The sequence below is a fragment of the Miniopterus natalensis genome, chromosome 17 (assembly GCF_054644295.1).
Source record: "Miniopterus natalensis isolate mMinNat1 chromosome 17, mMinNat1.hap1, whole genome shotgun sequence".
NCBI lineage: Eukaryota > Metazoa > Chordata > Mammalia > Chiroptera > Miniopteridae > Miniopterus > Miniopterus natalensis.
The window spans coordinates 9,584,111-9,611,887 of record NC_142097.1 but is presented as its reverse complement, the minus strand read 5'-3'; the positions used below and the strand labels follow the sequence as shown (position 1 = coordinate 9,611,887).

At 50.5% G+C, this 27,777-nt stretch overlaps 3 protein-coding genes and 1 long non-coding RNA gene across 5 annotated transcripts; 2 read left to right on the top strand and 2 right to left on the bottom strand.

Annotated features, from left to right (window-relative positions):
- Positions 1–316: 316 nt before the first annotated feature.
- Positions 317–16,665, top strand: PFAS (phosphoribosylformylglycinamidine synthase). 2 transcript variants are annotated; one of them, XM_016222501.2, is made up of 28 exons: positions 317–347; positions 1,729–1,909; positions 1,995–2,130; positions 2,668–2,773; positions 3,135–3,324; positions 3,436–3,541; positions 3,879–4,019; positions 4,138–4,262; positions 4,441–4,569; positions 5,293–5,424; positions 5,554–5,682; positions 8,700–8,773; positions 8,888–9,044; positions 9,347–9,408; positions 9,553–9,714; positions 9,938–10,063; positions 10,190–10,321; positions 10,558–10,788; positions 10,959–11,139; positions 11,222–11,305; positions 11,529–11,684; positions 11,890–12,009; positions 12,337–12,482; positions 12,591–12,798; positions 12,930–13,021; positions 13,101–13,215; positions 14,504–14,827; positions 14,926–16,665. In XM_016222501.2, the coding sequence occupies exons 2-28, from the start codon at positions 1,768–1,770 to the stop codon at positions 15,234–15,236; spliced, it is 4,017 nt and encodes a 1,338-aa protein (XP_016077987.2). In that variant the 5' UTR covers positions 317–347; positions 1,729–1,767; the 3' UTR covers positions 15,237–16,665. The 2 variants fall into 2 exon arrangements, with proteins under 2 accessions (XP_016077987.2, XP_016077988.2); XM_016222502.2 differs by lacking the exon at positions 317–347 and having other exon boundaries at positions 1,832–1,919.
- On the bottom strand, positions 15,370–22,462 carry LOC107544583 (uncharacterized). Its single transcript, XR_001603921.2, has 2 exons — positions 22,034–22,462; positions 15,370–15,692 (listed from the first exon to the last, which is right to left on the bottom strand). It is a non-coding gene; the product is annotated as an uncharacterized LOC107544583 (long non-coding RNA).
- RANGRF (RAN guanine nucleotide release factor) lies at positions 22,439–23,834 on the top strand. The gene is made up of 5 exons (XM_016222505.2): positions 22,439–22,609; positions 22,699–22,815; positions 23,018–23,174; positions 23,256–23,341; positions 23,568–23,834. The coding sequence occupies exons 1-5, from the start codon at positions 22,533–22,535 to the stop codon at positions 23,689–23,691; spliced, it is 561 nt and encodes a 186-aa protein (XP_016077991.1). The 5' UTR covers positions 22,439–22,532; the 3' UTR covers positions 23,692–23,834.
- On the bottom strand, positions 23,819–27,488 carry SLC25A35 (solute carrier family 25 member 35). The gene is made up of 6 exons (XM_016222504.2): positions 27,374–27,488; positions 26,544–27,099; positions 25,641–25,706; positions 25,050–25,202; positions 24,581–24,715; positions 23,819–24,405 (listed from the first exon to the last, which is right to left on the bottom strand). Exons 2-6 carry the CDS (start codon positions 26,916–26,918, stop codon positions 24,232–24,234), a joined length of 903 nt encoding a protein of 300 aa, XP_016077990.2. The 5' UTR covers positions 26,919–27,099; positions 27,374–27,488; the 3' UTR covers positions 23,819–24,231.
- Positions 27,489–27,777: the final 289 nt, after the last annotated feature.

Genomic DNA, 27,777 nt, shown 5'->3' with positions numbered 1-27,777 from the left:
GAAAACCAAGGGAGTAAGGGTAGGAAAACAGCCTTGGACATGGATGATGTTTCTCATTCCATTTCCTGCATCAAAGCATCTGTCTCCGTTGGTGTTTGCACAGGAACAAGAGTGGCGTGGATACGGAACTGACAACATTTTCACAAACTTCAACTCAAAACAGATTTGTTGGATAAATCACCTGCAGGAGGCCTCTCTCTAGGAACAACCGGCAGCGGCGGCCCCTCCCCTGGCGAGAGGAAGGGGCGGGGTTCCCTTAGGTTCCGCCTCCGCCCGCGGCGCACGCTGATGACGTATCCAGCGCGCCACCATTCGAGGAGCTCCGTGGCCGGGAGAACCGCTTTCACGTGCGTATGGCTGGCGCGCGCCGTAGGGACCACCTTGCTTGCTGCACCCCATCGCCAACCACCCCAGGCCAGGTCCTGGCGGCTTCATTATCCCCACGAAGCCGAGCTCCATCTGTGTGGGGCCCGCCAACTTGATTTAATACAGGCGTCTATTGGACGCCCGGCAAAAGGGTCTCCACGTAAACTCATCCCCTCTCCCCCAACAACAACAAAACACCTGTCGACCCCCTACTTTGTGTCAGACATCATGCTAGAAGTTGGAGATACATCCCTGATGTAGACAGCTCTGTCCCAGCGCTGTTGGAGCTTCTGTTACGCTAGGACGAAAATCAAGTGTTTTAATAAACAAAATTCCTGTGAAGGAATTATGGTGTGGAGGACAATTGGGAGGGGCCTAAATTTAGAAAGGGTGAGCAGCATGGGGTGGAAGGGAGTAATCAGTGCTGATCAGGCAGAAGCACCGTTTACCGAAATAAGGTCTGAAAGAGGGGGAGGGTCTGGTGAGTGATGGAAATCAATAGTTCAGTGAGTCAACAAGTTTTATCATTACTTTTTATTTATCCTCACATTGATTTTGAGAGAGTGGAAGGGAGGGAGGGGGAGAGTGAGAGAGAGAGAGAAATATCAATTAGTTGCCTCCCGTGGAGGCCCCCAGGGAGGGATGGAACCTGCAAACCAGGTACCTGCCCTCCACCGGGAATGGAACCGGTGTCGCTTTGGTCAGCCCGACACTAACCATTTGGCAACACCGGCTAGGGCTCCAAATTTTAGAAGTTTTTCCTTTTTAAGCCCCAAGTATTGTTCTAAGCCGTGGTAATCCAGTAGAGATAAAACAGCTACAGTCCGTGCCCACATGGTGATTTTGTTCTAATGGGGAAGGTAGAGCTAAAAATGTTAGCCATAAGTACTATATAGGAAATTAAAATAGGGCCATCTGATAGTGGTTGGTCAATGAAATCCTTTCCAAGAAGGTGAATTTCTCCTGAAAACTAAATAGCAAGGAGCTGGTCATGGCAATACCAGGGTGAGAAAAATGCCTGCCAGAACTGAACTTGGTGAGTTAGAGAAATAGAAGGGAAGCCAGTGTGGTGGTACACTGTGGATGAGAAGGAGAGTTCCTAAGAACTTGCCTGGGACTCTGCAAAGGGCAGGTGCACAAGGACCACATGTCAAGGATGTATCTACACCCAGGTCCCACGCCACTATAGCCCATATTTTGCAGGATTAGTTAAAAACCCCAAGGTTACATTTTCAGGTTACCTTGTTTCTCTGAATGCCCTATTATTTTCCCCATCCATCCTTGATCCCTCTAAAGCTTCAGTTATCCTTAAAACTGGAAATCAGTTCCGCAGATAGGCTATAGTTAATGTTATTTTTTTAGGAACCTAACTCATCTCTCCAGCAAGGGACACCTGAAGAGATGCCCTCAGTCCTTCACTTCTATGTCCGTCCCTCTGGCCATGAAAGTGCAGCCTCTGGTCACACTCGAAGGAAGCTGCAAGGGAAACTGCCAGAGCTGCAGAGTATCAAGACTGAGCTGTGCTACAATGTGAACTGGACAGGTTGGGCCAGGTATTGGATTCTTGAAGGAGGTACCCCAGAGGCCGGGGCAGTGTCCCAAGGTATCCTTGCCCTGTCTCCCTGCAGCTGAATCCCTCCCAAGTGCTGAGGAAATGAAAAAGTTTATATGGCTGTTTGGCTGCCCCTTGTTGCTGGATGATGTCTCTCAGGAGTCCTGGCTCCTTCCTGGCTCCAGTGACCTGTTACTGGAGGTTGGGCCCAGGCAAGTGTCTCCCCTGGAGCAAATCCTTCCATGTTTCAGGCACATGATCTCTTTTAAACATACTGCCTACCCCTTCCACTTCCATTCCTTTGTTTCCTCCTCTCATGATCCTCAGGAGATTTGTGTTTCCTTTGCTCCATCCTACTCCCTGTCTAGAAAGCCATGCGTATGCCTTCCCCATATGGGAAGATGTCTTTGAAGACTGAGCTAGCTCCCAGGCATGTTTTGGAAATAAAACAGTTTGCATTCTGAGAAACTGAAATAAAAGCATTTTGATGCTAGGACAGTTCTAAGCCTTGGTATTCCAATAGAGATAAATCAGTTCAGCAGATAGGCTATAGTTAATGTTATTTGATTTGTTTGTGACCTTTGTTTGATTTGAGTGACCTATGAAAAGCAGATTTCTTAGTGCCCAGATTTGAACCTGGAGGCCATTGGTGGGGGTAGTAGAGATGGGAGATTGTCGGGACAGCAGTGGGTAGGATCTATCTTCTCAGCTGGGGCTCTCAGTTCCTACCCTTCTGGCCCTCTCCTCAGGCTGAACTTCTCCACTCCGATGTCCACCAACATCATGTCAGTGTGCCGGGCTGCTGGGCTGGGAGCTGTGGACCGTGTGGAAACTACCCGGCGCTACCTACTCTCGGTAAGGCAGTAGGCCATCAGGGTGGGTCAGAGATAAGAGATTGATTTCTGAACTCCAGGGAGATAATGGCAGAAGTGGGGAGGAGCTCCTGGCTCTAGGCTTGCCCTGGTTGCAAGTTATTCACTGCTTGAGGGCACCTGGTTGAGGAGTGAATGGAACAGAAGTCTAGCCTGTGCTCCCCTCACTAATCTGTGCATCCTTACCTCATGCCTGCAAGGGGTATCTTTTTTCTAATCTGAACAGATGTGCCAAATGGGCTAGCACTGGGCTGGCCCTGCATGGCTTAGAGATAGAATGTGGATCATTTTGACTGTTCTTTAGCTCTCTACCCCTTGCTCTTTGTGTGTGTCTCCAACCCTAGTTTGCCCACCCCCCTTCAGATGAGATGGAGGCCATTGCTCTGGCAACCCTGTATGACCGGATGACGGAGCAGCACTTCCCCCATTCCATCCAGAGTTTCTCCCTTGGGTGCATCCCAACACCCCTTGATGGCCCGATCAACATCTTGGCTGAGGGCCGGCCTGCCCTGGAGAAAGCCAACCGGGAGCTAGGTAAGCAGGAATCCCTGGGAGGAAGACCCTGGCGAGGCTAGGAGGGGTGCTTAGACCTGGGAAATCACTGCCTGAGACCAACATTCAGCTTTTCTTGGGTTTGTCTGCTAGGTCTGGCCCTAGACTCTTGGGACCTGGATTTCTACACCAAGCGCTTCCAGGAGCTGCAGCGGAACCCTAGCACTGTGGAGGCCTTTGACTTGGCTCAGTCCAATAGGTGGGAAGGAATGGGGATGTTCTGATGTCTGAGCCCGTGGAGGTTGGAAGGGAAGACCACAGGGACTTGCTTTCATGGCTTTCTCTTGCCTTGGGGGCCTCCCTGAGTCTGAGGCCTGGCTCCCCATCCACCCAGTAGTCTACATTCAAATCTCAGTTTTCTCTTCACTTTGGATCTGTACAGTGTGTTTGAACATTATGGGGATATATTTTTACTTATTTTCCAAGTATGAGTTGGCTGTAACTCTGCTGTTAATGCTGGTGAGAAATAAGGCAAGGCCTGAGAAATGACCCCAGGTTTTAACCCTGCCTTCCCCTCCCTGTGTCATCCACTACAGCGAGCACAGCCGACACTGGTTCTTCAAGGGCCAACTCCATGTGGATGGGCAGGAGCTGGCACAATCGCTTTTTGAGTCCATCATGAGCACCCAGGCATTCTCGAACCCCAACAATGTCCTCAAGTTCTGTGATAACAGCAGGTGGGCTGTGCCCTAGACTGGGGTAACTTTAGGCCTAGGGGAGGGGAGGCCCCAGGCCCTGGTGGGGTAAGCACAGATCCCAAGAAGGAAGCAAGGTCCAGAGCCAATGTGTCCACAGTGCCATCCAGGGGAAGGAAGTCCGATTCCTGCGGCCCGAGGACCCTACACAGCCAAGCTGCTTCCGGCAACAGCAGGGGCTAAGACACGTTGTCTTCACAGCAGAGACCCACAATTTCCCCACAGGTAAGCTGGGTCCTAGAAAGGACAGATCAGAGAATTTAGAGTAGGGTGCAGCTCCCAGGCCCCTGGGCTGGGCCTGGGCAAAACAATAGGGTAAGCTGGGTGTTTTTATTTTCAGTGGGGTGGTCAGAGCTGGGGTTTGTCTCTTTAGTACCCATACCTCTGCCTCCTCTCTTCACAGGAGTAGCCCCTTTCAGCGGCGCAACCACGGGCACAGGGGGCCGGATCCGAGATATCCAGTGCACAGGCCGTGGGGCTCACGTGGTGGCTGGCACTGCTGGCTATTGCTTTGGAAATCTGCACATCCCAGGTCCCATCTCTTTCCTTTCTAGACATCTCTCCTTTCAGATTCCTTGTCCTGGCAGGCACCAAACACTTTTCTCTCTCTCTTTTTAAAAAAATAAATAAGTATGTTTTTATTGATTTCAGAAAGGGAGAGAGAGAGAAACATCAATGGGCTGCATCCTGCACACCCCTCACTGGGGATTGAGCCCGAAACCCAGGCATGTGCCCTGACTAGGAATGGAACCATGACCTCCTGGTTCACAGTATAATGCTCAACCAACGGAGCACACGGGCTGGGCAACACTTTTATCTCTTAAGTTAAAGGTCGTCCTGGGTCATCTTTTCTTGGGATAGGGGGCCCTAGAGTAGTTGGCTTTTCACTGACCATGGTCATGAGGACTATATGCCAAGGGAGACTCAGGTCACCATTCTGGCTTTGCAGAACCACAATTTATAAACTAGTATCCACTCAGCAAGAAAGTGTGATACTAGGTCAGACTTATGACCACCACCTGCCTCCAACTCCAGCTATTTAGAAAGCCTTAACTTTGGTTCCAAGAGTCAGGGAATCCTGGTGTGGGAGGTGAGGAGCAAAACCAATGCTTTATGCACCTTCCTAGAATAGGCCTTCCTGAAATGCACCATCCTATCTGTGCAGGTAGTCCTTAGTAGCTTAGGCTCTTCTCAAAGGACTGGCTCCTCCTTTTTCCACTTTTACAGGCCATCCAATGTTCTCTTTCCCTCCCAGGTTACAGTCTTCCCTGGGAGGATCCAAGCTTCCAGTACCCTGGGAACTTTGCCCGACCTCTGGAGGTTGCCATTGAGGCCAGTAATGGGGCTTCTGACTATGGCAACAAGTTTGGGGAACCAGTTCTAGCTGGTGAGGCTGGGGGCCATGGGGGATAATAGACACCTAGTCCTGAAGGTGGAGTGGAGTGTGTGATTAAGTGAGTACTGAGGAGACTAGGTGACAACCCTATCCCCTCTCCCTGTGATGTCCGTGCTCCAGGCTTTGCCCGCTCCTTGGGCCTCCAGCTCCCAGACGGCCAGCGGCGTGAGTGGATCAAGCCCATCATGTTTAGTGGGGGCATTGGGTCCATGGAAGCTGAGCACGTGAGCAAAGAGCCCCCAGTGTCAGGTAAGAGCCCACCAACATTTTCCAGATCCAGCTAACTTTCTCTCCAGCATGTGGCAAATGCAGAGGGGAATTAGAGGCCACTTCAGTGATTCGTTTTTAATCTCCCAGCCCATGTCTGTTCTCCCCAATACAGGTTTTCAAGGCAGGTCAGGGCCTTATGCCAACAGGGCCATCTCAATCTGTGTTGCCTCTGTCTCCTCCCTGATTTATTTCTGCATGGCAGGGCCCACCTTACTAGGTCAAGGCAGCCAGTGTTTATTCAGTACCTGCTATATGCCATAGGCATTTTATCTGCTAGCTCAGTTTAGTTGGGCAAACATTTATTGAACACCCATCATGTGCAAGGTCTGTGCTAGGTGCTATGGTAGAATTAAGATAAAAGCAGATCCCATTTATTGACTAGGTGACCCAGTCACATGATTCAGAATTTCAAAGGCAAAATAGGATATGTAGTGAAAACTCCTTCCCCTTACCTCCAGCCACCCAGTTTCCCGTCCTAGAGATAACCAGTATTAATTAGTAACTTTTGTACCCTACCAGAGGTGTCCTGCATATGTAAATAGACCCATAAGTATATTTGCCCCTTAAAAAAAGCAAATAGAATATGTGCAAACACTCTTTTTTTTTACTAACTACTTTATTGAGATGTAATTCATGGAATGTAAAGTTTACCCTCTTAAAGTGTACTAGTTAGTGGTTTTTAGTATATTCAAAAAATTGTACATTGATCACCACTAATTCTAGAGCATTTTCATCACCCCAGAAAGAAACCCTGTACCTATTAGCAGTCATACCTCATCTCCACTTTCTTGGCCTGTGGCAACCACTAATCAACTTTCTGTGTCTATCGATTTTCCTGTTCTGGATGTTTCACATAAGTGGAATATCCAATACTTGGCCTTTTGTGTCTGGCTGTCACTTAGCATAATGTCCTCAAGGTTCAGCCATATTATAGTATCAGAACTTCATTTCTTTTCTTTTCTTTTTTAATCCTCACCAGAGGATATTTTTTGCATTGCTTTTTAGAGAGAGTGGAAGGGAGAGGGAGAGAGAAACGTCGATGTGAGAGAAACACATCGATTGGTTGCACCCTAACCAGCACCCCAACCAGGGCCAGGGATTGAGCCTACAACTGAGATATGTGCCCTTGACTGGAATCGAACCCAGGACCCTTCAGTCCACGGGCTGATGCTGTAACCATTGTTCCAAACTGGCCAGAGCCTCATTTCTTTTTATGGCTGAATCACAGGCCATTGTATAGATAGATCGCATTTTGTTTATTTGTTCATCAGTTGATAGACAGTGAATTATTTCTACTTTGGGGCTATTATGAATAATGCTGCGACAAACATTTGTGTACAAGTTTTTCTTTGTACTTATGTTCTTTTCTTGGGTATATAACTAGGAGCAGAGTTGCTGGGTCACATGGTAATTATATTAAACTTTAAAAAAACCTGCCAGACTGTTTTCCAAAGCAGTGCAGCATTTTACATCCCCCTTAGTAGTGTATGAGGGTTCCAATTTATCCAAATCCTCACCAACATTTGTTATTAGCTTTCTCTTTGATTATAGTCATCATAGTGTGCATGAAGTGGTATCTCATTGTGGTTTTGATTTACATTTCCCTAGTGGCTAATGATGTTGAGCATCATTTCATATTTGTTGACCATTTGTATATCTTCTTTGGAGAAATGTCTCTTCAGATCCTTTGCACATTTTTAAATTGGGTTATTTGTCTTTTTTTATAGAGTTGTAAGAGTTCATTATATATTCTGGATACTAGGCCCTTATCAGATAGATACATGGTTTGCAAATACTTTCTTCCATTTCGTGGTTGTCTTTTTACTTTCTTCATGGTGTCTTCTGAAGCACAAATGTTTTTAATTTTGGTAAAGTACAATTAAATTTTTCTTTTGTTACTTGTGGTTTTAGTGTCATGACCAAGAAACTATTGCCTAAGCCAAAGTCATGAAGATTTACTTGCAATGTTTTCTTGTTAATATTTTTATAGCTTTTAGCTCTTACCTTTAGGTCTCTGACATTTTTAATTAATTTTTATGTATGATATGAAGTAGGGATGCAACTTCATTCTTTCATATGTAGCTATCCAGTTGTCTTAATACCACCTTTTGAAAAGACTTTTCTTACTCCATTGAATTGTCTTGGGACTCCTGTCAAACATCACTTGGCCATAAATGTATGGGTTTGTTTTTAGATTCGACAGTTTTAGTGCATTGACCTATATATAGGCTATAGATCTATATCTGTCTACCCTTATGTTAGTACCACACTAACATTACTGTAGCTTTGTAGTGAATTTTAAAGCAGAAATGTTTTGGCTGTTCAAGGTCCCTCATATTTCCGTAGAAATTTTAGGATCAGCTGATCAATTTTTGTGAAAAACGTGGCTGATCGTGTTGATTCTGCAGATCTTTTTGGGGAGTATTGCTATCAAAACAATATTAAGTCTTTCAATTTATGAACATGAGATCTCTTTTAATTTATTTAGATCTATTTTATAATTTATAAGTTTTACATTTCTTTTGTTAAATTTATTGCTAAGTAACTTACTCTTTTTGATGCTGTTACAAATGGGTGTGCATACTTCTGTACCTTGCTTTTTTCACTTAGCAATATATCTTAGAGATCATTTCATACCGATGAAGTCATATTACTTCATTATACTCATATGTAATTCTTTTCTTTGGTGGCTTAGTGTTTCATTGTGTGTATATGCCATAATTTTGTTTAATCGGTTATCTTTTATTACCATTTAAATTATTTCCTAAATTTGGTAATACACATAACACTGCATTGTTTAATTTTGGACATAGGTGATTCTGTATCTGTGCAAATAAATCTGGACATAAATTCCTCTGAGTGTATTTACCCAATCAAAGAATATGTGTGTTTGTAATTTTGATTGCTTTGTCCTAATCCCTTTATCCTCACACTTCTTCATACTCATACTTTTGGTCGCTCCCCCAGTGTTCTGATTCTTCCCTCCTTCCTCGCAGGCATGGATGTTGTAAAGGTTGGGGGTCCTGTCTACAGGATTGGAGTTGGGGGCGGAGCTGCTTCCTCTGTACAGGTAAGTAGGAATAGCTGCAGACGCAGACTCCATGATATCTCCAGGCCCCATGTGTGGATGGGGTGTGAGAGCTCCTAGCCCCCCTGAGCTGAGCTATGCCATATGTTCCCACAGGTGCAAGGAGATAACGCCAGTGACCTGGACTTTGGGGCTGTGCAGCGGGGAGACCCAGAGATGGAACAGAAGATGAACCGTGTGATCCGGGCTTGTGTGGAGGCCCCCAGTGGAAACCCCATCTGCAGCCTCCATGACCAGGGTGCTGGTGGCAATGGTGAGAGAAGGGGCTGGGACAAGGGACTGGCCTACCTGGTCTCTTGTCAGGTTTGGTTTAGGGCGAGGCATGATGAATCTGCAACCAACCATGTAGCTCTGAGTCCCATTCTCCATCCCCTATACATTCTGAACAGGCTCAGGGTTGCAGCATGAAACCTGCTTCCATGGGGTAGCTGGTGGTGAGGGTGTAGGTGGGATTCACACAGGGACACACAGCATTTGGAGGCCAGGGACTGCCCTTTGTGTGCCTGGTGCTGACCAGACCCAGATCACCACCTCTTCCTGCAACCCTCTCACTAGGCAACGTCCTAAAGGAGCTGAGTGACCCAGCTGGAGCCATTATTTACACCAGCCGCTTCCAGGTGATCCCCTGAAGTCTGGCCATCAAAGTCTTTCCACCCCTGCTAGCCCCAGCTGGCCCACCCATCTTCCCCCCCACTTCCAGCAAGAACATGCGACTTGGGAGTACCCACTACCCTTCTCTTTCCTCCTCCATGGATGTGCAGCTTGGGGACCCAACCCTGAACGCCCTGGAAATCTGGGGGGCTGAATACCAGGAGTCTAATGCTCTTCTGCTGAGACCCTCAGACCGGGACTTCCTGAGTCGTGTCAGCGCCAGGGAACGCTGCCCAACTTGCTTTGTGGGCACCATCACTGGAGACAGGAGAGTGAGTTGACCCCTTTAGCAGACACTGGGTGGGCTTGAGCTGCCTGGGTATAGCTGGTGGCAAACGTGTTATGAGGAGCAGGATGTGGGAGGCAGAAGAGGCTAGGAACCCACTAGAGGAAGCCATACAGAGGGGGAAGAGCATTTCTGCCCTGCCTCCTGAAGTACTCTCTTCTGGTAGTCATAGTCTCATTCTCTCTGGGCAACGTCCCTGTGGTCTATAGATAGTGCTGGTGGATGATCGGGAGTGTCCAGTGGGAAGAACTGGCCAGGGAGATGCCCCCTTGATGCCTAACCCAACCCCTGTGGACCTGGAACTGGATTGGGTGCTGGGCAGGATGCCTCAGAAGGTACATGGGGTTGGGGAGGAGGCTGAGTTTCTCCCTGTGTTGGCCCATGCACGCTGCCTGTGCTTTGTCACCTGTGTGCCCACCCTCCCCTAGGTGCTTACACCTTGATTGCCCCCTGTGTTGCAGGAGTTCTTCCTCGAGAGGAATCTCCCCTTGCTGCAGCCTCTGGCCTTGCCCGCAGGGCTGAGTGTGCGCCAAGCCCTAGAGCGAGTTCTGAGGCTGCCTGCTGTGGCCAGCAAGCGCTACCTCACCAACAAGGTCCTCCCTGCACTCCTGCCCTGTCCCTCAGCCCTCTACACTCTTCCCTCAGCTCACCCACCCCTCTTCCCACCCTTGGGGACTGCTATGGGGGTCTACCAGGCCTGAGGGAGAAGGGGCAGGGCAGCCACCCTGAAGGCCTCTTGTCTGCACAGTCCGGGCAAGCCCAGTCTCCCACCACCCCACCCCTGTGTCCCTGTCCCTTGTGCTCTTGCTAACCCCACCTGGTTCCACAGGTGGACCGCTCTGTGGGTGGCCTGGTGGCACAGCAGCAGTGTGTCGGGCCCCTGCAGACTCCTCTAGCAGACGTGGCAGTTGTGGCACTGAGTCACCAGGAGCTCATAGGGGCCGCCACAGCCCTGGGAGAGCAGCCAGTCAAGAGCCTGCTGGACCCCAAGGTTGCTGCCCGGCTGGCTGTGGCCGAGGCCCTCACCAACCTGGTGTTTGCTCTAGTCACTGACCTCCGGGTGAGTCCCCCACAGCTTCCACCGTGAAGCCCTAGGCCTTTGGGAAACATCCACGTCCACCATTCAGTTACCCCTCTGCCCTTCAGGCTTGTGGATTCCCAGTGCCTTTGCCCCCACCCCAGACTCCCCCATCTCTCCTCCCCTCTAATGCCAAGTCTGCCACTTCCTAGGATGTGAAGTGCAGTGCAAACTGGATGTGGGCGGCCAAGCTTCCAGGGGAGGGGGCGGCTCTGGCCGATGCCTGTGAGGCTATGGTGGCAGTGATGGCGGCCCTGGGTGTAGCAGTTGATGGTGGCAAGGACTCCCTCAGCATGGCTGCCCGGGTTGGCTCTGAGACTGTGTTGGCTCCTGGTGAGGTCTGGGGGCCACTGGGAGAGGGATGGGACCTGTAGGGCCAGGCTGGCACCTTACTCTCTTACTCCTTGCTCCATAGGATCGCTGGTCATCTCAGCCTATGCTGTCTGTCCAGACATTACAGCCACTGTGACCCCAGACCTCAAGTGTCCTAGAGGGAAAGGTATGGGCTCTTTCCTTCCTTGCTGCATTGTGTATTCAGAGTCTGGTTCTTTGTTTGGGGTCTCTATTGTGAATGTTATCCAACACCCTACCCCCACCCCTGCCCCTTCTCCACACAGGGACCGTGGTACTTTCTGGGACTAGTGGTCTGAGTGTCCCACCACCTGTTGGGACTTAGGTGCTCATGAGCACCACCCTGAGCCCCTTGTCTCTCGTCTCTCCAGGCCATCTGCTGTACGTGCCCCTGAGCCCTGGGCAGCACCGGCTGGGGGGCACAGCCCTGGCCCAGTGCTTCTCCCAGCTTGGTGAGCAACCTCCCAACCTGGACCTTCCTGAAAACTTGGTGCGTGCCTTCAACATCACCCAGGGGCTGCTGAAAGGTAGGTGAGGCCCTGGTGGAGGTGGAGTATATGGCCAGAAGTGGCAGGCATTCCCTAGCTGAGCATGTGAGGTTGGGCAAGAGGGAGCAGATGCTCTTCTCTCTGGTTCTCTTCTGTGTGTATGTCCACATTCTCACGCTCTGCCCACAACCAGAGGGCGTGGTTTGGCCTCTGAGGTTGCTGAGTTTTTTTCTTCTTCCTCCAGACCGCCTCCTCTGCTCAGGCCATGATGTCAGTGATGGGGGTCTCATCACCTGCCTGCTAGAGATGGCCTTTGCTGGGAATTGTGGGATAGAGGTAGACGTGCCTGCTTCTGAAGTCAATGGTGAGGAGCCCAGGATCCAGACTTAGGCCTGGGCTGCCTGCCCCATGCTGCAGACTCCATGTCCTATTGAAGAATATAGTGTCCCCAACTCCATTTCCCCAGAGTCCCTTTCTGTCTTTGACCACTGAGCCAGGTGGCACCCAGTGTTCCACACTGTGTCCCTCTGAGACCTCCCGTATACCCTGATGCCACATCTTTGGTCCCAGTCTCATAGACCTCACCCCAACCAGTCCCTGCCTCCACTCCCACAATCCTCAGCCATACCCCCAACTCCACCTCAGAGTCCATGTCAGTACTCCAGTGCCCCTGATGCCCCCGTTCTCCTAGTGCTGCCTGTGCTGTTTGCTGAGGAGCCAGGCCTGGTACTGGAGGTGCAGGAGACAGACCTAGCCCAAGTGCTAAAGCGCTACCAGGGTGCTGGCCTCCACTGCCTGGAGCTGGGCCACACGGGTCACATTGGGCCACATGCCATGGTGAGGAGTAGGGTGTGGTGGTGGGGAGGCATGGTTTACCTCCAGCCTCAGAGGGGCCCAGGTTGGGAATCTTTGCTCTTGGCCTCTGATGGATTTGCCCCTTTCTAGGTCCGGGTATCAGTGAATGGGGCTGTGGTTCTGGAGGAGCCTGTTGGGCAGCTGCGAGCCCTTTGGGAAGAGACAAGTTTCCAGCTGGACCGACTGCAGGCAGAGCCAAGCTGTGTGGCAGAGGAGGAACAAGGGCTGAGGGAGCGGACAGGGCCTCACTACTGCCTGCCCCCCACCTTTCCCAAAGCTTCCATGCTGCAGGAACCTGGTGAGGAAGAGTATGCAGAGCCTTGGCTTCCTGGGCACGTTGGGCCTGGATGCCCAGTCCTGCTCTGGAAAAGGTGTGTGGGGGGTTGGGGTGGGGAAGTAGCCCTCTGGAACAGACATTTCTCCCTCCAGGTGGTCCCACCCCCAGGGTTGCCATCTTGCGAGAGGAGGGCAGTAACGGAGACCGGGAGATGGCCGATGCCTTCCACCTGGCTGGCTTTGAGGTGAGCAGTGTGCCTGGCAGAGCTGGGGCTAGGCCTCAGACTGTTTGTTCTTTGACACTTCTTTCCCCCATCCCGCCAGGTGTGGGATGTGACCATGCAAGATCTCTGTTCGGGAGCAATCAAGCTGGACACGTTTCGTGGCGTGGCCTTCGTGGGCGGCTTCAGTTATGCAGATGTCCTGGGCTCTGCCAAAGGTCAGCATGTAGGCTCTGCCCATTTCCTCTGCACACATTCCTAGGGAGGTGCCTTAGCCCCTTCTTCCTTGACTGGGCCTTGGCCTCTCACCTCCACAAGGCCAGGGGAGAGGGCATTCATTCTGGACCAGATGCCAGCAGAAGGCCTGCAGGTAACTTAAATGAGGCAAGTAGCCAGGTGGGGCTGTGCCAGCTAGGCTGGAGGGCACATGTCTTGTCTAAAGGGGCAGCTGCTGCTAATCTCCAGCAGATTGTGCTGTTGGGAATCTGGCTCAGCATGGCTCAATCTTTCTGGGTTTTTTTTGTTTTTTTAAAATATCTTTATTGATTTCAGAGAGAGGAAAGGCGAGGGAGAGAGAGGGATAGAAACATCAATGATGAGAGAGTCATTGATTGGCTGCCTAGCCTGCAACCTGGGCATGTGCCCTGACCGGGAATCGAACCCCGATCTCCTGGATCCTGGCTGATGCTCAGCCGCTGAGCCATGCCCGGCCGGGCTATCTTTCTGTTTGTTTATTTATTTATTTTTAAAAATACATTTTTATTGATTTCACAGAGAGGAAAGGAGAGGGAGAGAGAGAGAGAGAGAAACATCAATGATGAGTCATTGATTGGCTGCAGCCCACAACTCAGGCATGTGCCCTGACCAGGAATCAAACCCTGATCGCCTGGATCATAGGTCGATGCTCAACCGCTGGGCCACGCCCGGCCTGGCTCTTTCTGTTTTTTTAAGAGGAGCCAGAAATCCAGATTTTTATATGAAATCTTATTTTTATTATTTTTAAAAAATATATGTATATTTATTTATTTAAAAAATATATCTATATTGATTTCAGAGAAAGGAAGGAAGAGGGAGAGAGAAAGAAACATCAGTGATGAGAGAGTTGTCATTGATCGGGTGCCTCCTGCACACCCCAGACTGGGGATCGAGCCTGCATCCCCGGCATGTGCCCTGACTGGGAATCGAACCATGATTTCCTGGGTCCTCCGTCAGTGCTCAACCCCCAAGCCACGCTGGCTGGGCTGAAATCTTATTTTTAAATGTTAAGCAAATAAATAAATTTTGAAAAGGCTCTGCTGGTCCAGCAAAAAACTTTTCATGGGCCGTGTCTGGCCCAGGAATTGGCAATATCTGAATTAAGCAGATAAACCCATTTCTTCCCCTACACTTGCCCTGAGCTCTGCAGAAGGGGCCATCCTGGGGGAGTGTAACAGTGCATGTTAGGAGGGAAAAGCAGTGGTCCCCCTTCATTCCAAGTCTCACCCCAACTTTCCTGTTCCTTCCTAGGGTGGGCAGCTGCTGTGACCTTTCATCCACAGGCCGGGGCTGAGCTGAGGCACTTCCGGAAGCGGCCAGACACCTTCAGCCTGGGCGTGTGTAACGGCTGTCAGCTGCTGGCCCTGCTGGGCTGGGTGGGAGGCGACCCCAATGAGGAGGAAGAGGAGATGGGCCGTGACTCCTGGGCAGCCCAGCCTGGCCTCCTGCTTCGCCACAACCTGTCGGGGCGTTTTGAGTCTCGCTGGGCCAGTGTGCGCGTGGGGCCCGGGCCGGCCCTGATGCTGCGGGGGATGGAGGGTGCCGTGCTGCCCGTGTGGAGTGCCCATGGTGAAGGTTAGGCTGCAGGAAGGCAGGGAGGGGTGTCTGAGGGCAGGGGTGTGTAGAGGGCTTGAAGGAGTTTTGCTCTTGCTTCCCTTCCCTTTGCCTCCCAGGTTACATGGCGTTTTCTTCTCCGGAACTCCAAGCCCAGATCGAGGCCAAGGGCTTGGCTCCACTGCACTGGGCAGATGATGCCGGAAACCCCACAGAACAGTACCCCCTGAATCCCAACGGGTCCCCAGGGGGAGTGGCTGGCGTCTGCTCTCTTGATGGCCGCCACCTGGCTCTCATGCCTCACCCTGAGCGGGCTGTGAGGCCTTGGCAGTGGGCATGGCAACCCCCTCCGTTTGACACTCTGACCACCTCCCCCTGGCTCCAGCTCTTCATCAATGCCCGAAACTGGACCCGGGAAGGAGGCTACTGAGCAGGCCAAGGAGGCTCATCTGAGCCTCATAGTTTGTCCCTGGGGTGTTGCTGCTCCCTACCTCATCACCTTCAGAGGCACCCCATATTATTTTCAAATGTGTCTTAGACAGACAAGGACCAAAATCCCAAAATAAAAAACCCATCTCAGCTAATTTTATTAACCTGCTCTCTTTTGCCTTATGCTGTTGGATCTGTTTTCGGTCTTTTTGCTGTAATATTTCTTCATGAGCCCAGGAAGCAGCATGTGGTTTAGAGTAAAAAATCTTCAGAGGATGAGGTTCCATTGACCACCTTCTCTTCACCACGTGGTACTTCATGTCACTCATCTGGGCTTGGAGGGATGTTTTCTGCCCCCCATCCCTCATTGAGGTTTAGAGGGTGGAGCCAAATAAGAGCATGCAAATCAGGATGTCAGCATTCTTATCTGAAAAAGTAGAAGCTTTCTGGATTCCTCCTAAAAATGCAATATTGTGGTAAGTGTAAGCAAGCAGTTGTTTGCAGAAGTATCTCTGGTAGCGTCTCTGGCCTCTGAACTCAATATTCCTAATTTTGCTTCTAATTTAACAGCTCCCTTTGTGACAGAAGTGGTCCGCACTTTCATTCCTAGAACTGAGCCTTAACTATTCTATTAATATTGGGTGATTAGTTACAGTGCCAACCATTGCCCCAGGGAATTTGTGTCTAATATAGTTTAAAACAGTAGTTGAATATGGCATCTACCATGAGCCAGGCATGTGCTAAGCAGTTTATATGTTAAATTATTTCTCACAGAATTCAGCAATAGCCCCATTTAAAAAAAAAAAAAATTGAAGTTAAATTTTCTAGAGGTCACACAGCTTGTAAGCCACAGAGCCAGGGGCCCATGCTCACTTGTACTATATCTGCTTCCCACTCTCCTGCAGCATTATTCCCACTCTTCCCACTCACATTTCTTGGCAGAATAAATTCTCAGATTGCACCTCACCTACCTCAGGCTGGGGAGTTGGAGTTTGGATCTTCTCTGTATCACTTCCAGACTATTTTCTACCCCCTTAGAAGAAAATCTTGCCCATTTTAGGTTTATGCCATTTTACTATATCACCTTCACCCCCTTCTGTGTGTTCTGCCAACTTAGCCATCACCCCCTGTAGAAGAGACTGCCAAATGCTCCCCAATATCTGATTCTCCCCTCTAGAAATAGAATCCTCCAGTATTTAAGCAGGGGTCATGGCTTCTCGAGATAAAACATATCCCAGCTTCCCTTACAGCTGACTACATTCTGGCCAATGGGAGAGAAAGTGGTATTTACACCTTCCAAGTGTTCTTAAAGGAAGGGCGCATACTTCTCTTCATTCTTGCTTCCTGCTGTGTGGAAGGAAAGGAGGTGGTTATCAGTTACTTGTAAGCCTGTTGGAGGAGGGGGTCTCTCACAGCAGCGGAGCCTTCAGAATCCCAGGGTCCCATAAGCTATATTCCCCCAGCACCTACTATATTCAAGACCCTGGGGTGAAATCAAATCTTCAGTCTATAATTGGATACTTGGATTGATGCAATGGGGCCTGGGGCTTTGGGTCAGGCTTCAGGAAAGACCTTCCTCTGTGAGTAACCCAGTACGAGTGCCTGTGACTGGGCCATTTTCCCCTGAGGAAGGGTGGGTTTGTGCAGCTTCATCTGCCTGGTCAGGTTGGAGGAGCAGCCTGTGGCTACAGAATGGGACAAAGGGTATGCCACAGAGAACCCCACCCTATCTGTCATTCAGGTAAGAAAATGGCCAAGGGCCTCCTCCCAGGTCACACACATGGAGGGAGAAAGGCTTGGGACAAGCAATTTCAATGAAGTATCTTTTAGGGGAAGCTCAGGGTCCTGTGGGAGCCCATAGCAGGGGATGAGGCCCAGACTTTTAGGATCAAGGAAGAATGCCTGGGATTAGCTGCAACCTGAGGGATGAGCAGCAGCTAATTACAAGAAAGGGAAGGGAGTGTACTCTAGGAAAGCAGAACAATATTTGCAAAGCTTCACAAGCAAGCAACACAGTGAGTGAAGGAATTGAACAAAGGTGGGTCTGTCTGGAACACTAAGTATAGATGGGAAATGGGAGAGGCATGAACAGAGCATGTTGAGGAATCTGGACTTTATCCTAAGAGCAATGGAAAACCATTTGAAGGGGTTTATATAAAGGATAAATACGAGTAGATTTGCATTTTTAAAAGATCACTCCAGCTACAGAGGAGAAAAGAGGAGAGGATGTGGGGAATCCAAAAAGAAGGCAGGAATAATGCTGGCCAGGATAGGTGATGGCGGTGGATGTGGAAAGGCAAGGATCTGAGCGGCATTAGGATGTAGAATCACTGGGACCTGGATGTGAGGGTAGAAGAGGAGAGCCAATGCCCAGACTGCTTGTTCATTGGGTGGGTGATAATCTCACTAACTGTAATAGGAATGTGGGAGATGGCACGTTTGGGAGAAAGATGATGTGCTTTGCTTAGGACATGTTGAGTTTGAGGCATCGGTGGGACTTGAATTGGAGGTATCCAGGAGGCAGGCAGAAGAGATCTTGGGTGGACATGATCTCTTCTCTTTGCCCTACCCACAACCAAACCCTTTGTCTACCAAACCCTTCATCTTCCTACTTGTCTTTGGTGTCTCCATTCTTCTTGGCCAGGCCTCCATATTGTTGACAGTATTATAGATGTCTCCCGTTTTCTCCCGCTTGCTCCCCTCCACCCAACCTAAGCCACCTCCATCTTTTAATTAATTTATTAACCCTCACCAGAGGGTATTTTATCCATTGCTTTTTAGAGAGATGGAGGTAGAGAGAGAAACATCGATTGGTTGCTGTCTGTAAGCACCTCTGTGCTGGGTATCAAACCTGCAACCCAGGTATGTGCCCTTGACTAGGAATCGAACCCAAGACCCTTCTGTGCGCAGGCTGATGCTCTAACCACTGAGCCAAAATGGCTAGGGCAACATTATAATGGGTTCTTACTCTATTTCACCCTCAACTGGCCTAACACTAACTGGACATATTATGCAATTCTGGTGCTGACCATCAAGAGTCAGCGTCAGATCCTACAAGTTAAGGGCTTGGTTTTCTATAAAACTGCCCTAGTTTCATATGCCACCCATAAATCTCATGGGTTCCCAGGCCATCCACATTTCTGGCCAACTGGCTTTATATTCAGGGGTTCCCGCAATCCTCACAGATGCAATAATTACAAGAATAACTCTCACAACTCAGGGAAGTGCTGTACTTATTACTATTTCACTGTGAGGATATACATTGGCTAGGTCTGGAAGGGTCCCAGGAGCACATCTTCCATGCCCTTTTCCCTGGGAATAAGGGTATATCACTCTTCTGGCACATTAATGAGTTTACCAACCGAGAAGACTCCTTGAGCCTCAGTGTCCAGAATTTTTATTGGGGTTTTATTGGGTTGATATCAACTGGCTCAAAGTGCTAACCCTCTAATCACATGGTTGGTCCTGGTGTGGCCTACCCCCATCCTGATTCTTTCCTTTGCATAAACTATCTAGTTATCTCAATATAAACTATTGGGGCCCATCATGAGTAACAAAGAACTTCTATTGCCAAGGAAATTCCAAGGATTTAAAATTTTCCTCCTAGGAACCAGAGATAGTCAAGTTCTTTATTGTACAACTTTTTTTTTTTAAAATATATCTTTATTGATTTCAGAGAGAGGAAGGGAGAGGGAGAGAGTGAGTTGAAACATCAATGATGAGAGAGTCATTGATTGGTTGTCTCCTCTACGCCCCCGACTGGGGATCGAGCCCACAACCAGGTATGTGCCCTGACCGGGAATCGAACCACAATCTTCTGGATCCTAGGCCGATGCTCAACTGCTGAGCCACGCCTGGCCGGGCAACATTTCTTAACTGGCCTATTTTTAAAAAATTTTTATTTATTAATTTTTTACACAGAAAGGGAGAGAAAGGGGGAGAGAGAGAAACATCGATTTGTTGTTCTACTTATATATGCATTCATTGATTGCTTCTTGTATGTACCAGAGATTGTCACACAGCAATCAGATATTCTCCCTCACGTGGGAATTGTTACAGATCACTTGAACTATGACTTATGTGCATCACTGGTTTGACATTACAGTTAGACTGGCTGCCAGATCTTGTTAATGTAGTGACAAAAGAGCACGTTTTTACTATATCAAAAATCTGGGGTTTTAATTTTGATAACTATTTAAATATTTTCATTTCCTTTGTTTTTCTATATTTTTTATTTTATGAATTTAAAAACATTTTTTCCGAGTAGTGGTCCAGGAGCTTCACCAAACTGCCAAGGGGGTGCATGGAAGAAAAGGTCAAAAACTCCTGCTTAATAAAAATGTTACTCTAACTGTTCCCAGAGCAATGCTTGACTTTGGGTGTTGAGTCATCTCTCTGGTCCAAGTCCAGGAGGTCCACCTCTTGGTGCCCTCAAAGGCCCAGGACACCTGTCCCCAAAGCAAACAACTGCATGTAGGGCATTGGATAAGGGCAGTCCCAGGGGTATAGAATTGATTAGTCGTGGGCCCACATCAACCAGTGAGCTGAGAGCAGACATACTCTCACACCATCAAGAAAAGTGGCTGTGGGCCATCTCAGTCAACAAGATTTGCCCCATGACGGTCATCATCCTAGCCAGCCAGCTGGACCAGGGATCTCACTAATGTCCTGCCCGTTAGTGGTCTGGGAAGCAGCCAAGCATGAGAGCTGGCCAAAGAGGTACTTTCAGATTGAATGCCAACTAATCAGCCCAGTTATATCCTGTCTCTTGGGGAGTTTGAATTTGAACACACAGTAGGCGTCAGCAGTTGGGAGGTCTAGAAGGGACAGACACAAAGAGAGAGGTGAAGGAGAGAGAAGTTGAGTCAAGAGTGGGAATTTGCCAAGTTAGGGTGCCCTTCAACTCCACTCTCCCAGAGGAGGTCTGGCCCTGCACCTCTGTCACTTCATGGAGGTCTGCTTCTTACTACGTGGAAGAGCATACCTAACCCACGCCCCAAGACCTCAAGAACTGAGGAGCCCCAGCTGCACAGAGCTCATAGCAGATCAGACTCCTGGCATGCCGGAGACCCAAAATGAGGATGTTTGGGGGCTTTCTCCTTAGTCTACATAATCTAGTGTGCTTTCCTCCTGGCCCATGAATAGGCTACCACCCCTTGTACCCAGGGCCACGGCCCTGTTAACATCTATGTCCTTGCAGGTAGCTCCCTGTCTGCTCTATTGCTCACAAAGCAGCCAGAGCTGGTATTATCCCTGGTGGTGAGCAGGAGGCAGATGGCAGGCCAGCAGAAATAGGGAGGGAGAGACAGACAGGTCTGTCACTCCCCATTTGAGAGAAGCACCATGGGGTAGACCTCTCTGACCTGGCTCCTTTGGTTCCCCCTGTCCAGGCTCCTCTCACCCTCTGGGGTCTATAACACTCCCTTCCTCTCTAGAATTTCTCCTGGATCAAACCTAGTCCACTATCTTTGCCCAGAAACAGATTCAGCTGCATCCATACCTCCTGTAATCCTAACAATGTTTTGGAGGTGAAGAAATGAGGCTGAGAAAAGTCTGATGCTAGCCATCAGAAGCGAAGAGTCTAAGCTCCTTCGTATGCTCTGTAAATACTCGTTCACACTGCCACCTCTCCAGCCTCACCAATCACAGCTCCCTGCCACTCATTCCCCACTATATCCTTGACAAAGTGATAAACAGATGTTTGTCGACTTACCATGGTGTTCTGTCTCATAAACCCATTAAGTGGAAAATATCATAAGTCAAAAATGCATTTAATACATCTAATCTACTGAACATCATAGCTTAGACTAGCCTACCTTAAATGTGCTCAGAACACTTATATTAGCCTACAGTTGGGCAAAAATCATCTAACACAATGAATACCCCAGTAGAGTATCATACCACATATTGCTTAGCCCAGGAATCAAAATTCAAAATTCGCAGTATGATTCTTATTGAATGCATACAGCTTTTGCACCATTGTAAAGTCCAAAGAAAAATGGTTAAGTTGAACCAAGGGAAGTCTGGGGTTGGGGGGGGCCTGTACTTGGGTTTTCCCCAAACATGCCCTTTTATCTCTAAGTCTTTGCTCCTGATGTTTCCCTGGCTAAAATTCCCCTAAGGCTGCCCTGATTTCTGAGTCAACCTTTAAGACTCAAAGTGTACTCCACAATTCCTTGTATACCTCTGGTGAGGCAGGGGTTGTGTCCTAATTGCCTTTGTATCTCCAGCCCTTCACACAGTGCCTGGCAAGGTAAGGTACAAAAAAAAAAAAGTTCCCTCTGGCGCCAGTGTTACAAAATTATTAGGATCCAGAGGTATGGTCAGTATTGGAATCTCATGGGTGGGATGGCTTTAGGATGAGAATCCTCTTGCTCAGTTCTTGGCTGAGAAGAGTTGACATCTAGAACCCCTGAGGGCACCAGTGGTCCCTTGGGTTCCAGAACATACACTATTGGGTTTATTCAATCACTCAATACATAATGGAGCTGTTATGACTTAAACACTCTGCCGGGTGTTGGGGATCAAAGATGAATGGGAAAATTAGCTGGGAGGATATAGCTAAGCAGAAACTTTAAGTACGTTCTAAAAATCTGTAAAAGAAAAACAAGGCGTTTAATCTGTGCTTCCCTCCAGGTGTGTGCGGGGCGGTGTGGGCCCTCCTCCCCACTCCCTCACCGCTTTCCCAAGGCAAAGATTTGAGAAGGATTAGATATAGAATCCCCGGGTTGGGTCTCGCTTTCAGGAAGGAGTGAAGCCCGAATCCTAACCCGGCCCCACACCTGGCCCCTTTGTTACCTTACTTCCCTGCAACCGATCCGGGATTAGCGATCTGGTCGGCAGCTCATTCGCTGTCAAGAGGCCTGGCTGACTGAAAAATTCTCCCCGACGCAGAGACCGTCCACACCTAGAGGTCGGTCACCTGGCCGAGCAACAACTCCTAAGGAGGGTTTCAGACGACATTCTTAGAATGTGTGACCCCTTTAAAAGGAGGGGACTGGAGGGCCAGAGTTAGTAACCACAGGACGTCACAAATCCAGAACCACCGTTTCCGCTCCTAGGCGACCCCGCGGTCCCGCCCGCGCCCTCAGGAGAACGTGGCTTCCGGGAGCGGCACCGCTCGGCAGCGGCTGAAGGCGCGGGCGCCCACTGGCCAGCGAGACCGCGGGGCGGGGCCAAATCTTAAAGGGCCGGAGCAGAGGAAAACCGCCGGTGGCGGTGGCTGCTGCGAAAGGCCAGGCGGTGATGCCACGTGGCCCCCTGCAGGTTTCTTTTAAATCTCTGTGCTCCTTGACCCATGGAGCCCACGCGAGATTATCCACTGTTCGGGGGCGCCTTCTCCGCCACGCTCCCTCCCGGGGCCATTGACGTAAGGTGAGAAAGCCCCCGCACGGATGGAGGCCAACCAGGTGAGTTGCGGAAAGGAGCCGGGGTCAACCAGGGCCTGCCTCGCCTCTCTCCAGCGACCTCCGACCAGTCCCGGACAATCAAGAAGTTTTCTGCCACCGCGTGACGGATCAGAGCCTGATCGTGGAACTACTAGAGCTGCAGGCCCACGTGCAGGGAGAAGAGGCCGCGCGGTGAGGAGGGCAGACCCGTGGCTGGCCAATGGGAGGGCCGGATCCGGAGTGGGCGGGGCCTGTGGCTGGACAGTTAATCTGGGCAATGAGAACTTCAAGGGCAGCAATACACCACCCAAAGTGGGCGAAGCCTCGACTTAAAGATGCCTGTGGGGTGGCGGTGAGAGATGCCCCTCCATGACCCTGCTCCTCCCCACTCCAGGTACCACTTTGAGGACGTTGGTGGGGTACAGGAGGCTAGGATTGTTCAAGTGGAGGCTGTGCAACCCCTCATTTTGGAGAACCTGGCCCTGAGGGGCTGCTGTGAAGAAGCCTGGGTCCTCTCAGGCAAGCAGCAGGTAGCTAAAGAGAATCAGCAGGTAAGGGCCAGTGTCGTGTGAGATGTCCTGGAGGGGTGAAGGAGGTTCGGCCCTAGAGCATCCTGACACTGATCCTTTTAGGTAGCAAAGGATGTGACACTGCACCAGGCCTTGCTGAGGCTGCCTCAGTACCAGACTGATCTCCTGCTCACCTTCAATCAGCCCCCGTAAGGAGGACAGAAAGGGCACGTGGCTCATGAGTGGGGTCCCCAGGAAAATTGGCTGGGAGGGGCAGAGCAGGGAGGCTGGCTGGTGGGGTCCTCCAAGGAAGTGGGAGTGGGCCAGAGGTTTGGGGGTCACAGATACCCAGGTACTCCAAGGAACAGGAAGTGGGAACTTCCAAACACGAGGCCTGGATGATGTTCTCTCCCCATCTGTTCCCCTACCCCCAAGCCCTGACAATAGGTCATCTTTTGGCCCTGAAAATCTGTCACTTCTACCCTGGAGCCTGGGTGACTTTGAACAGATGGTGACCAGTCTGACTCTTCATGATCCCAACATCTTTGGTCCCCAGTAAAGATGCTGAAATGCTACATGATGCTGAAGACTTGGGGACCCCATTCTGCAAGGGAAACAAAGGGTTGGATATATTCCCTAAATTTCTTCCCTGTGCATAAACATAAGACACCTCTCTGCAGAAATAAACTTGCTTTATAACCAATATAATCTCTGTGCTTTTGAATCTAACAGGACACCCGGGTCCCCCTAGTTCCCTTTGGTCTTGGAAGGGGAGTTTAAAGTTGTGCGTTTAATCAGAAGGGACCCAAGGCTGGCAGTGGAGAAAGGGAGGAAATACACTTGGAGTGACTGGGTCAGCCCTGAGGGAAAGGAGTGAAATGTACAGGGGGACGGGTAGAGAAGGTTTAAAGTGACACCCATGGAAGGGAGGGAAACTATCTCTTGTAGTGATTCAACCCTGAGAAAACAGACAGGGAGTGGGATTGGCTGTCCCCCTCTGATGGATGAAAGGTCACCTGGTCAGAAGTCACCAGGACATAGTAACGAAGGCAGGAGTGTCCAAGGAGTGCCGATTTGATGGAGTGTGGAAGAGTGGCTGTTATTTGGTGTACGTGTAGTAGAGGCTACGAAGCTGGTCCCAGAAGAAGAGGGAGAGGATGGTATGAGGGCCGAGGCGGAAGTAGGAGGCTCCTATACCCTTGTACATTCCATAAATGCCCTCTGTCCGAGCTGTCTGCAGCAGAGCATCCAGTATCCCCCGGTACATGAGGCCCTGAGAGCAGGTTGGAGAAGGAGGGAAAGAATATCGAAGGCGTTTGTCAGAGCCCGTCAGGAGCCTCACCTCTGCAAGCTTGCTACCTTTTAGGCTGTCCCACTTGCTCCTGCAATCTGCTCTCTCCCTCTACCTCCGGTTTTGCTTGCCTGTCTGAACCCCAGAGCTTCCTTACCTTGCCCTGAGTATCTGTGGGCTGGTTGTAGAGCCTTGTGCTGGCCACATCAAAGGGTGTCATGGCCAGGACCACGACAATGCCACTCACCATGGCGGCTACCAGAGCCACCTTCCAGCTCTGGGGAGGAAATATCTAAGAGGAGAGAGGAAGAGCTTGTCAACCAGTCAATCATTCAACTCCTAGGAAAGGACAGGCCCTGTGCTTGGAAATACAGTAGAGAGGTGGTAACTCACAGAGCTTCTACTCTATCAGTTATAATACAGTGTGATAACACTGAAGGACTCAGGTATGCCTTCTGGAAGGAAGTGATGAGAGCTGTGGGAAGAGTGTAAAGGGTGACCGCCCCAACCCCTCTTGCCACTCCCTCACATTAAATGTTGGTGCTGTCCCTTCTAGGGCTCAGTTCAGCTTGCACTCCCCCTGCACACATTCCCAGGGTGGCCCCACCCATATCCCCAGGAAGTACCTCCCACTGGGTCATGAGGTCCTTGGTAGATGAGAAGGTGCACAGCTGAGTGGAGGAACCGATGACAACTCGGGGCAGGCCACCCATGGCCCCACGCCACAACCCCATCAGACCATGTTTCTGGCCAATCTTGGTTAGCGCCTGAAACATGCCCTGGTAGGGGGAAGACCATGGAGTGATTTAGTCACCCTGACATCAGAGGCTGCCATCTCCTAACACTGCTAAGGATGGGTCCTTAATAGACATCTGATCTCTGGACAACCAGTTGTGTGTGAACTTGATGCCAGAATGTGGCCCTTCAGTTGTCTACGACCTGGTTGTTCCCTCCCTTGCCATACCAGACTAGGGAGTATGGAAGTGAGGACATTAGCAAACTGGGAGAGAACAGGGTAGGAGAAACAGGTGCAGATGACTAGAGGAACTAGGGAATGTATGGGAAAGAGGGCCTGGGTGGGCTTCAGGGGCAGAGTGAGGCTGAATTCACTGGCTTGGCAGAGCCTTGGCTAGGGTGGAGCTGTTGGGTAGGGGCAGAAAGCTGGGGCAAATAGGAGAGAATGGGCAGAGACTCCAACAGGGTTGGAAACACCTTACCTGATGCTTATGCTGGTGCCCTACAGCAATTTCTGAGGCTGCCTGTGCTTGTAGGTGTGTCTTCACCTGGGAACGAGAGAGTATCACAACCTATGGTCCTTTCACCTCAGAGACCCAAAGACCTGAACCCCTCACACTTCCTCTAAGGGTGTTGAACAATGAATATCCTTTTAATCTGATAATTATTGTTGTTCCCATTTAACAAATAGGTCATGAGATTCCGTCCCTTGGCTCCAGTTCCCCGGGGCGGTGTGTGTGTATCTCCTAGCACCGCAAGACAGGCCCCCCCCCCCCCCCCCCGCATTCTTCCCTTGTGGGTAGGGGTGGGGATGGAGAGGTTGGAGAATGGTAACATTTCCTAAGACTGTTTGTGTTAGGCACAGCCTGGGTGTCCAGCCTCTCATGCCAGCTCTTATTCCTGGACAGGATCTCCAGCTACCAGCACAACCAGACTCCCCATCAGACTCGGGTAGGTTGTGAGAGGTCATAAACAAAACTTGCTCTCTGATCTCAAAGCCCCATGGGGGCATGTGTGCAACTTACTTTGGAGAGGCCACTGTCCCTGCCTCTCAGTGTCTTTCCAGGAGGAGCACAAAGCAGGACCTATTCCTAACAATAAGTAGCTGTGTGACCTTGAGCTGGTCACTTCCCCTCTCTGGGCCTCAGGCTATGGACTCTTCACCTATACCAGATAACTCAAAGGGGACAACCGTGAGATTGTATTTCTGTGATGTCCAGGACTCCCCCTGATCCCTACACTCGCTGAGAGTATGTTACTCAAATTCCTCCCCCTCCCCTACACAAATCCACTTCCAACCTCACTATCAGGTTATGAAGGGAGACCCAGGTCCCCACCCTACACCAAGTGTCTGCCTTAAAGGCCCCAGGCAAGACTCTTCTCACCATGTAGATAGGGCTCCCCAAGTAGGCTCCCATGACCCCAGCCATGGCCCCAGCTGCTGCACTTCGGACAGGACTGAGGGTGCCTTCAGCTGTATGCAGGTAGCCCCCAGCCTCAGCCAGCCCATAGGTGCCCAGCCGGATGCCATTCATCAGGAACTGATATAGGAGGGCAGGACCCAGGCCCTTCTGCAGGGCAGCCAGGCCGTCCACCTTGCCGATGGTGATGAAGGCATGGAAGACGTTTCGGTAGTGCCTCTGGTAGGTGCCGGGGGCCTGCAGTTCTCCCTGCAACTGCATCCTAGTCTTCACCACCTCCAGGGGGTTGGTGAACAAACAGGCTCCACAGCCTGCCAGGCCACTCATCAAGAAATCCATGGTGGGGTAGCTGTAGCAAGAACTGGCCCAGGAGTAAGAAAGTCAAGGTGAGCTTCAGAAACCGGGTCAGAAATCAGGAAAGACCTCAGATTCAGCAGTGCAGGAATTTAGAATTCTGGAGTCAAGTGTCAGGGTCAAATGTCAGGAGGTCAAAAGTTCGCTGGAATTTGGGAGTCAGGAGCTGGCAAAGAGAGAAGAAAGAGGAGTTTAGGAGAGTTTGGCGAGTAGGTTATGACAGGGTTCTGTTGGTCAAAGGAGTTGAGATCAAGGAGGGGCAGAAGCCAGGAGGGCGGCAGATGGGATGCTGAGAATGGCCGGCTATTGAGGGCCGGGGTTGTAAGGAAGGGAAACGCAGAGCTGGGAACTGGAAGCCGGGGGGGGGGGGGGGGGGGGGAGAAAAATAATCCCAGCAGGTTGCGGAGGAAAAGGATCCGGGAGACGATCCGGTGGCGTACCCGGGACAGCAGCAAGATCTGGATCGCCAAAGTAAGTCGGGACTCCGGCCAGGGCTGAGCGTCCCGCGGGAGCTGCGGGAACTGCGGGAGCCCGCGGCAGCTGCGCCGGGTAGCCTGCAGAGGCGGGACAGCTACTCTCCAATGAGGTGCGCAGCGTCCAATGAGGAGCCTTGCGGAGCCTCAGCCAATCAGCGCCGAGCCGGCTCCGCGTCCAATGGGAAGCGTCCCCCGCGGCCTGACTTCCCCCAACCCTCCGGGAGGCAGTTGGAATTAACTCCCCCGGCCCTGCCGCCCGGCCGGGCTCACGGCCTCGGTTCTCTGGGCGCGGTGCCTGGGGAGCGGAGGTTTTATCTCGGATGGGGAGGAGAGGTTGGGCTCCGAGGCGGAGCGCGAAGGCAGCAGCC

Bases quoted from the DNA above. Each gene is read 5' to 3' on its own strand.
- PFAS (XM_016222501.2), top strand. From the start codon at position 1,768: ATGCCCTCAGTCCTTCACTTCTATGTCCGTCCCTCTGGCCATGAAAGT. The intron at 5,425-5,553 runs GTGAGGCTGGGG...TCCGTGCTCCAG, and splicing joins TGGGGAACCAGTTCTAGCTG to GCTTTGCCCGCTCCTTGGGC. The intron at 9,045-9,346 runs GTGAGAGAAGGG...CCCTCTCACTAG, and splicing joins CCAGGGTGCTGGTGGCAATG to GCAACGTCCTAAAGGAGCTG.
- RANGRF (XM_016222505.2), top strand. From the start codon at position 22,533: ATGGAGCCCACGCGAGATTATCCACTGTTCGGGGGCGCCTTCTCCGCC. The intron at 22,610-22,698 runs GTGAGAAAGCCC...GCCTCTCTCCAG, and splicing joins CCCGGGGCCATTGACGTAAG to CGACCTCCGACCAGTCCCGG. The intron at 22,816-23,017 runs GTGAGGAGGGCA...TCCCCACTCCAG, and splicing joins CAGGGAGAAGAGGCCGCGCG to GTACCACTTTGAGGACGTTG.
- SLC25A35 (XM_016222504.2), bottom strand. From the start codon at position 26,918: ATGGATTTCTTGATGAGTGGCCTGGCAGGCTGTGGAGCCTGTTTGTTC. The intron at 25,203-25,640 runs GTAAGGTGTTTC...TCCCCCTACCAG, and splicing joins GGCACCAGCATAAGCATCAG to GGCATGTTTCAGGCGCTAAC. The intron at 24,716-25,049 runs GTACTTCCTGGG...CTCTCCTCTTAG, and splicing joins ACCTCATGACCCAGTGGGAG to ATATTTCCTCCCCAGAGCTG.